The sequence below is a fragment of the Anolis sagrei genome, chromosome 2 (genome assembly GCF_037176765.1).
Source record: "Anolis sagrei isolate rAnoSag1 chromosome 2, rAnoSag1.mat, whole genome shotgun sequence".
NCBI lineage: Eukaryota > Metazoa > Chordata > Lepidosauria > Squamata > Dactyloidae > Anolis > Anolis sagrei.
In genome coordinates this window covers 13453508-13460785 of record NC_090022.1, presented here as the reverse complement: position 1 = coordinate 13460785, position 7278 = coordinate 13453508, and the positions used below count along the sequence as shown (strand labels likewise).

Genomic DNA, 7278 nt, shown 5'->3' with positions numbered 1-7278 from the left:
TTGTGAGTTTTCCAGGCTGTCTGGCCATGTTCCCGAATCATTCTGACGTTTGTCTGTTTGAGGTAGGCGTGAATGTTGCAATTGGCCATCTTGGTAAGCATTTGATGGCCTTGCAACATCAAGGTCTGTCTTCTTACTACCTGGGAGAATCTGTTAACATTTGTCTGTTTGAGGTAGGTGTGAATATTGGAATTGGCTGCCTTGATAAGCATTTGATGGCCTTGCAGTTTCAAGGTCTGGTTTCTTACTGCCTGGGGGAATCCTTCTCATTGGAAGGTGATTAGCTGACCCTGATTGTTTCTTGTCTGGACATTCCACAGATATATAAACCCCACTTTCCTTGGATGTTGTGAGTTTTCCGGGCTGTTTGGCCATATTCCAGAAGCAGATTCTCTCCTGACGTTTGTCTGTTTGAGGTAAATGAGAATTTTGCAATTGGCCACCTTGATCAGCATTTAATCGCCTTGCAGTTTCAAGGTCTGGCTTCTTACTGCTTGGGGGTATCAATTGGGAAGGTGATTAGCGGGCCCTGATTGTTTCTTGCCTGAAATTCCCCACCCTGAATGTTCCACAGATATAGAAACCCCACTTTGTTATGAGGTTGTTATGAGTTTTCCAGAATGTCTGGCCATGTTCCAGAAGCATTCTCTCCTGACGTTTCACCCACATCTATGGCAGGCATCCTCAAAGGTTGTGAGTTCTGTTGGAAACTAAGTAAGTGAGGTTTATATATCTGTGGAATGATGTCCAGGGTGGGAGAAAGAACCGTTAAATACTAATCAAGGTGATCAATGGCAACATTCAAACCTACCTCAAACAGACAAGAGTTCTTTCTCCCACCCTGGACATTATTCCACAGATATATACACCCCTGACTGGTTTTGACATTTGGGAGTTGTAGTTGCTGGGATTTATAGTTCACCTACAGTCAAAGAGCATTCTGAATTCCACCAACGATGGAACTGAACCAAACTTGGCACAGAGAACTCCCATGACCAACAGAAAATACTGGAAGTGTTTTGTGGTCATTGACCTTGAATTTTGGAGTTGTAGTTCACAGACATCCAGAGAGCACTGTGGAGTCAAACAATGACGGATCTGAACCAAACTTGGCATGAATTCTCAATATGCCCAAATGTGAAAACTGGTGGAGTCTGGGGAAAATAGACCTTGACATTTGAGAGTTGTAGTTGCTGGGATTTATAGTTCACCTACAATCAAAGAGCATTCTGAACCCCACCAACGATAGAATTGAGCCAAATGTTCAACACAGAACTCCCATGAGTTTTCTGATGGATCCCAATGGATCCCAACCCCCACGGATCCCAACCCCCAGGTTGAGAAACGTTGGTGTAGATGCGTTGTGAACAAAAGAAAGTAGGAAAGATTACACCATGTAACAAAAAACAAAATTCTTTTCCTGGTTTGAAAGTATTATTTCCTGTTTAATTATGCAGTATTTACCTTGAAAATCATTGTTGTACTCCAGAAACTATATTGTATTAGCAGAGACTCTATAAGTAAAGGTAAACATTTCCTTTTGACATTAAGTCTAGTCGAGTCCAACTCTGAGGGGTGGTGCCCATCTCCATTTCAAAGCCGAAAAGTCAGCTTTGTCCATATTTATTTATTTTATTTATTTATTTATGACATTTATATGCCGCCCTTCTCACCCCGAAGGGGACTCAGAGCGGCTTACAAGGTATATATACAAACAATATATTATTAACATAGTACAATATCAGTTTTAAATATTGCTATATTGCACTATATCAATTATACCGTAATATTATTAGTAATATTACATGTAATATAAATATATAATTATAATATCATATTATTAGTAGTAGTATTATATTGCATTACATTACAAGGTCATGTGGCTGGCGTGACTGCATGAAGTGCCGTTACCTTCCTCCTGGAGTGGTACCTATTGCTCTACTCACGTTTGCATGTTTTCAAATTGCTGGTTGGCAGAAGCTGGTCCTAACAGCAGGAGCTCACTCCACTTCTTGGATTCAAACTGCCAACTGGCATTCACACCTTCCTCAAACAGACAAGAGTTATTTTTCCCACCATGGACATTATTCCACAGATATATAAGCCCCATTTTCCTAGTTTCCAACAGTTTCCAACAGTTTCCAACAGACCTCACAACCTCTGAAGATGCCTGCCATACATGTGGGTGAAACGTCAGGAGAGAATGCTTCTGGAACATGGACATACACCCTCACAACAGCCCAGTGATTCTGGCCATGAAAGCCTTCGACAACACATATTTTTCTATCTATCTATCTATCTATCTATCTATCTATCTATCTATCTGAATATCTAGCTATCTGAATATCTGTCTGTCTGTTTTTTGTATTCATATTTATTTATTTGTAGCCCCCCTTTCTCAGCCTTACTATGACTCAAGGTGGCTCACAGAACTGGCAAATTTGATGCCTTACATTCATAAAATACAGTTAAAAACTTTGAACCCAACATTATTAAAAACCATATATAAACTATTAAAAACATATAATCATAGATAATGGAGGCCCGAGAAAGAGAAAATCATCCCCGCCCACATTTTGGAAGATGCTTTCAGTTATCTTCAGATGATGCAACATATTTTTCTTGACCAACGCAGGGCTGACTTGGCTGCTTCTTTTGACCCGTATATATTCTGTTTGAATAACTCACTACCTCTGAGGACGCTTGCCATAGATGCAGGCGAAATGTCAGGAGAAAATGCCTCTAGAACATGGCCATATAACCCAGAAAACCCTACAACAACCCAGTGATTCCGGCCATGAAAGCCTTCGACAATACATTGAATAGCAACTTGTTGAAACATTTTGAATAGTCCTTTTTGGTCATAGGAATTTTCCCTGATTCTTTCCAGGCGACTTCTTTTTCTGGTACCCAATGCTTTCCGTTAAGGAAGCCATGCCCAAGAGCGCATGGATGTGATGAACTGGGGGCATTTGTTCTCTATTTCTAAAGGGTTAAAACAGACAGTCGGGATTCCTAGAAAGGCCAACGAAGGAGGGATGGAGAAAGAGATAGGCGCTTCCTGTATCCTTCTCCTCCTTCTCCTTGCAGCCCTTTTTTTGGAGAGATGGTGAGGCTTTCCAATCTCTTTGGCTTGCTGAGGCCCTCCTTGGTTGGCCCTGAGAAACCCCAAAAGGTACCCAAACGGGAATGGCTTCTGGGGATGGTGGGACGAGTTCAAAGGGAAGCAGGGATGGAGGCAGGAGTTGCACAAAGGGAAGGCTCATCTGCAATTGAGGGATGGAGAGAAATCTGAGAAACGAAAGATTCCCTGGAGCGGATGGAGAGGCAAGGATTGCAAGTCATCAAAGCGGGAGAAAAAGATGTCTTCCCATATTCTGAGCCCAAGAGTTGCAAGATAGTTTCTTTCTAGGTTCTCCCTGTGTATTTATTTATATTTATTTATTTACTTCCTTTTAGGAAGGATGCAAAGATACAGTTTCTTCCTGCTGGCCTTTCAACCTGTTTTCTCTGTGTATCCGTTTTGATAGGAACATTTTCGAATGGCTTTGCTTTGAAATACTGCCATGGGTCATTTTTTTTTTTTTTTGGTGTGGCTTCTTGTTAAAATAGAAAGACAGGTAAATACTTTACTAAAGGAGCACAAAGAGAGGAGATTCCATCTGAACATGAGGAAGAACTTCCTGACTGTGAGAGCCGTTCAGCAGTGGAACTCTCTGCCCCGGAGTGTGGTGGAGGCTCCTTCTTTGGAAGCTTTTAAACAGGCTGGATGGCCATCTGTCAGGGGTGATTTGAATGCAGTATTCCTGCTTCTTGGCAGGGGGTTGGACTGGATGGCCCATGAGGTGTCTTCCAACTCTTTGATTCTATGATTCTATGAAAGTGTCTCCAAATGTTGGCCTGATAAGAAATAGAAAAAGTCTTTAAGTAGCCAAAGTTTGAGCTTTATGTTTAAGTTATGAAAGGCCCTTGCAAATAAATAGGTAAAAGGATGTTCAAGAGTTCAGTATCAATAAGTCCATCACTGGGTTGCTGCGAATTTTCCAGACTGTATGACCATGTTCCAGAAATATTCTCTCCTGAAGTTTTGCCCACATCTATGGCAGGCATCCTCAGAGGTTGAGGGATCTGTTGGAAACTAGGAAAATGGGATTTATATCTCTCTGAAAGAATATCCAGGATGGGAGAAAGAATACTTGTCTGTTTGAGGCAATTGGGAATGCTGCAATTGACCACCTTGATTAGCATTGAATGGCCTAGCAGCTTCAAGGCCTGGCTCCTTCCTGCCTGGGGGAAGCCTTTGTTGGCAGGTGTCAGCTGGCCCTGACTGTTTCATGTCAGGATTTCCCCTGTTGTTTGAGTGTTCCTCTTTATTTACTGTCCTGATTTTTGAGTTTTTTAAAATACTGGTAGCCAGATTTTGTTCATTTCCATGGTCCCCTCCTTTCTGTTGAAATTGTCCACATGCTTGTGGATTTCAATGGCTTCTCTGTGTAGTCCGACATGGTGGTTGTGAGAGTGGTCCAGCATTTCTGTCTTCTCAAACGATATGCTGTGTCCAGGTTGTGCTCTGCTATGGCTGACTTCTCTTGTTGAAGTAGTTTGCAGTGCCTTTCGTGTTCCTTGATTCGTATTTGGGCAATGCTGCGTTTGGTAGTCCCTATGTAGATTTGTCTACAGTTGCATGGTACTCTCCTGCAGAGATGAGATGCTATATAAAAATATTTCATTTAAAAAAAAATATCAATTAAAGGTTTTCATGAGATACGTTGTATCCCCCATACATTCAGTTCTTACAATTTAAGTGTCCATATTTCAAGAGTTTGGTTAAACCTCTAATTTGCTAGTAAAACTGAAGAACTCTGTCACGAAATGGGGGAAAATGTGTATTGTTGAAGGCTTTCATGGCCGGAATCACTGGATTGTTGTAGGTTTTTTTGGGCTATATGGCCATGTTCTAGAGGCATTCTCTCCTGACGTTTCACCTGCATCTATGGCAAGCATCCTCAGAGGTAGTGACCTCAGAGGTAGGTAGAGGCATTCAGGAGAGAATGCCTCTAGGACATGGCCATATAGCCTGAAAAAACCTACAACAACCCAGTGATTCCAGCCATGAAAGCCTTCGACAATACACCTACAACAATCTGAAAAAAGTGGTTTACCAACATAAAAAATTCTAAAGCTTTTTGTCCTTGGAAAAATACAGGTATTTGGTTTTTTTAAAAATATATATTTACATTTTGTTGTGGTTTGTGTATTTCTCTTTTTTTCAGAGAGAAAACTTTCTCACATCGGTATGGAAATGAAGGTAACATCTGCATTATCACTCAATCTGGCATGTCCTTCATTATATTACCCATCACCCCCACTTTCAGAGTCCAATACCTTGGTTTGACCACCATTCCACATGACTGAGTCACTTACAGGTCAAAGCCAGTGGTTCTTCAGTTATCTCTTCAAACAATTTGGTTAAAGTTGGTTAAAATTCACCAAGTGAACCAGGTTATCTGCTTCATCAAGGTAAAACTATGTCCAGAGAAGGTGGTGGAGTGGCTGCCCTGGACCACCAATGTCAGCATTTCTTCACTCACGGATTTTCTGCAGGCATTAAAATGGAAGAGGCAGAAGGGCTAACTTTGGCATATGGAGATTGGGGAGCTGACAAGAAGAGATACCATTTTGTCCCAGTTGGGTTTCCAAAGCGGCCACCACCACAAGTGAAGCAAGAGCCGGAGGAAGACTTGGCCCAACTTTGGGAAGTCCAGTGGCAAGAGTTTCTGAGGGCGCTACAACCCTCTCAGGTGGGATGGGAAGATCCGAAACCCTGGATTGAGAGGACAAGTGGGAAATTATCTCTGGGCTCCTTTGAAGAAGAAACCAGCAAGTGGCCTTCAACAAAGGAGGAGCCCATGATTTCACCAAGCATCAACGGAGCAGCTGTAAAGAATCTGGATATGAGAGATGGCGAGGATTGTGAAATGATGGAGGGAGATGTTCGAGCCAAAGAGGACATCGGGGCCGAGATCCAGCGCAAACGGTTCCGGGATTTCCGCTACCGGGAGACGGAGGGGCCCCGTTGGGTTTGTGGTCAACTCCAGGAGCTCTGCCAGCGGTGGCTGAAGCCAGAGAAGTCAAGCAAGGAGCAGATCCTGGAGATGTTGATTCTGGAGCAGTTCTTGACCATTTTGCCTCAGGAAATGCAAAGTTGGGTCAAGGAAGGCAGGCCGGAGACTCCTGCCCATGCAGTGGCCCTGGCGGAGGAATATCTGCAGAGCCAAGAAGAATCCAAAGGGTGGAAACAACAGGTGAGGGGATCAAATCTAAGAACCACTTACAGTGGCATCATAGGTTGTTGTTGTTGTGCCTTCAAGATGTTTCCCACCTAAGACAATACTTAAGCAAATTCATCATAAGGATTTCTTGGCAAGATATTTTTCAGAAGAGGTTTGTCATTGCCTTTCTCTGAGGTTGAGAGAGTGCTACTTGTCCATGGTCACACAATAAGTTTTATAGACCATTGGGTGTCTGGCAGAGAAGGCTCAATTATAAAACTACAATTACTATGAGACTAATGCATTGAGCCATGACAATGAAAGTGGATTCAAACTGCATTTGTTCCCCAGAAAAAAAACAAAAAGACTACCCATCCCTTGTTTCAGACCAGTGTTTCTCAACCTGGAGTTGGGACCCCTAGGAGGGTTGTGAGGGGGCATCAGAGAAGTCGCCAGAAACCATAATAACTTTAACTATCGTTGGTGGGGTTCAGAATGCTCTTTGATTGTATGTGAAATATAAATCCCAGCAACTACAACTCCCAAATGTCAAGGTCTATTTTCCCCAAACTCCACCAGTGTTCACATTTGTCCATATTGAGTATCCGTGCCAAGTTTGGTCCAGATCATCATTGTTTGAGTCTGGAGTGCTCTCTGGATTTAGGTACACTACAACTCCAAAATTAAAGGTATTCCTTCCAGTATTTTCTGTCGGTCATGGGAGTTCTCTGTGCCAAGTTTGGTTCAGTTCCATCGTTGGTGGAATTCAGAATGCTCTTTGATTGTAGGTGAACTATAAATCCCAGCAATTACAACTCCCAAATGACAAAATTAATCCCTCCCCCACCTCACCAGTATTCAAATTCAGGCGTATTGGGTATTTGTGCCCAATATGGTCCAGTGAATGAAAATACATCCTTCATATCAGATATTTACATTACGATTCATAACAGAAGCAAAATTACAGTTATGAAGTAGCAAGAAAAATAATTTTATGGTTGGGAGT

General features: G+C 42.3%; 1 protein-coding gene across 1 annotated transcript in view; it reads left to right on the top strand.

The window, feature by feature from the left end:
- The first annotated feature begins 3023 nt into the window (after positions 1-3023).
- Positions 3024-7278, top strand: part of LOC132765748 (zinc finger protein 850-like) — a 44649-nt gene continuing 40394 nt past the window's right edge. The window contains exons 1-2 of the mRNA XM_067463968.1: positions 3024-3175; positions 5274-6305. Coding sequence (XP_067320069.1) covers positions 5529-6305 — 777 coding nt within the window. The 5' untranslated portion in view covers positions 3024-3175; positions 5274-5528. The remainder of the gene's footprint in view (positions 3176-5273; positions 6306-7278) is intronic.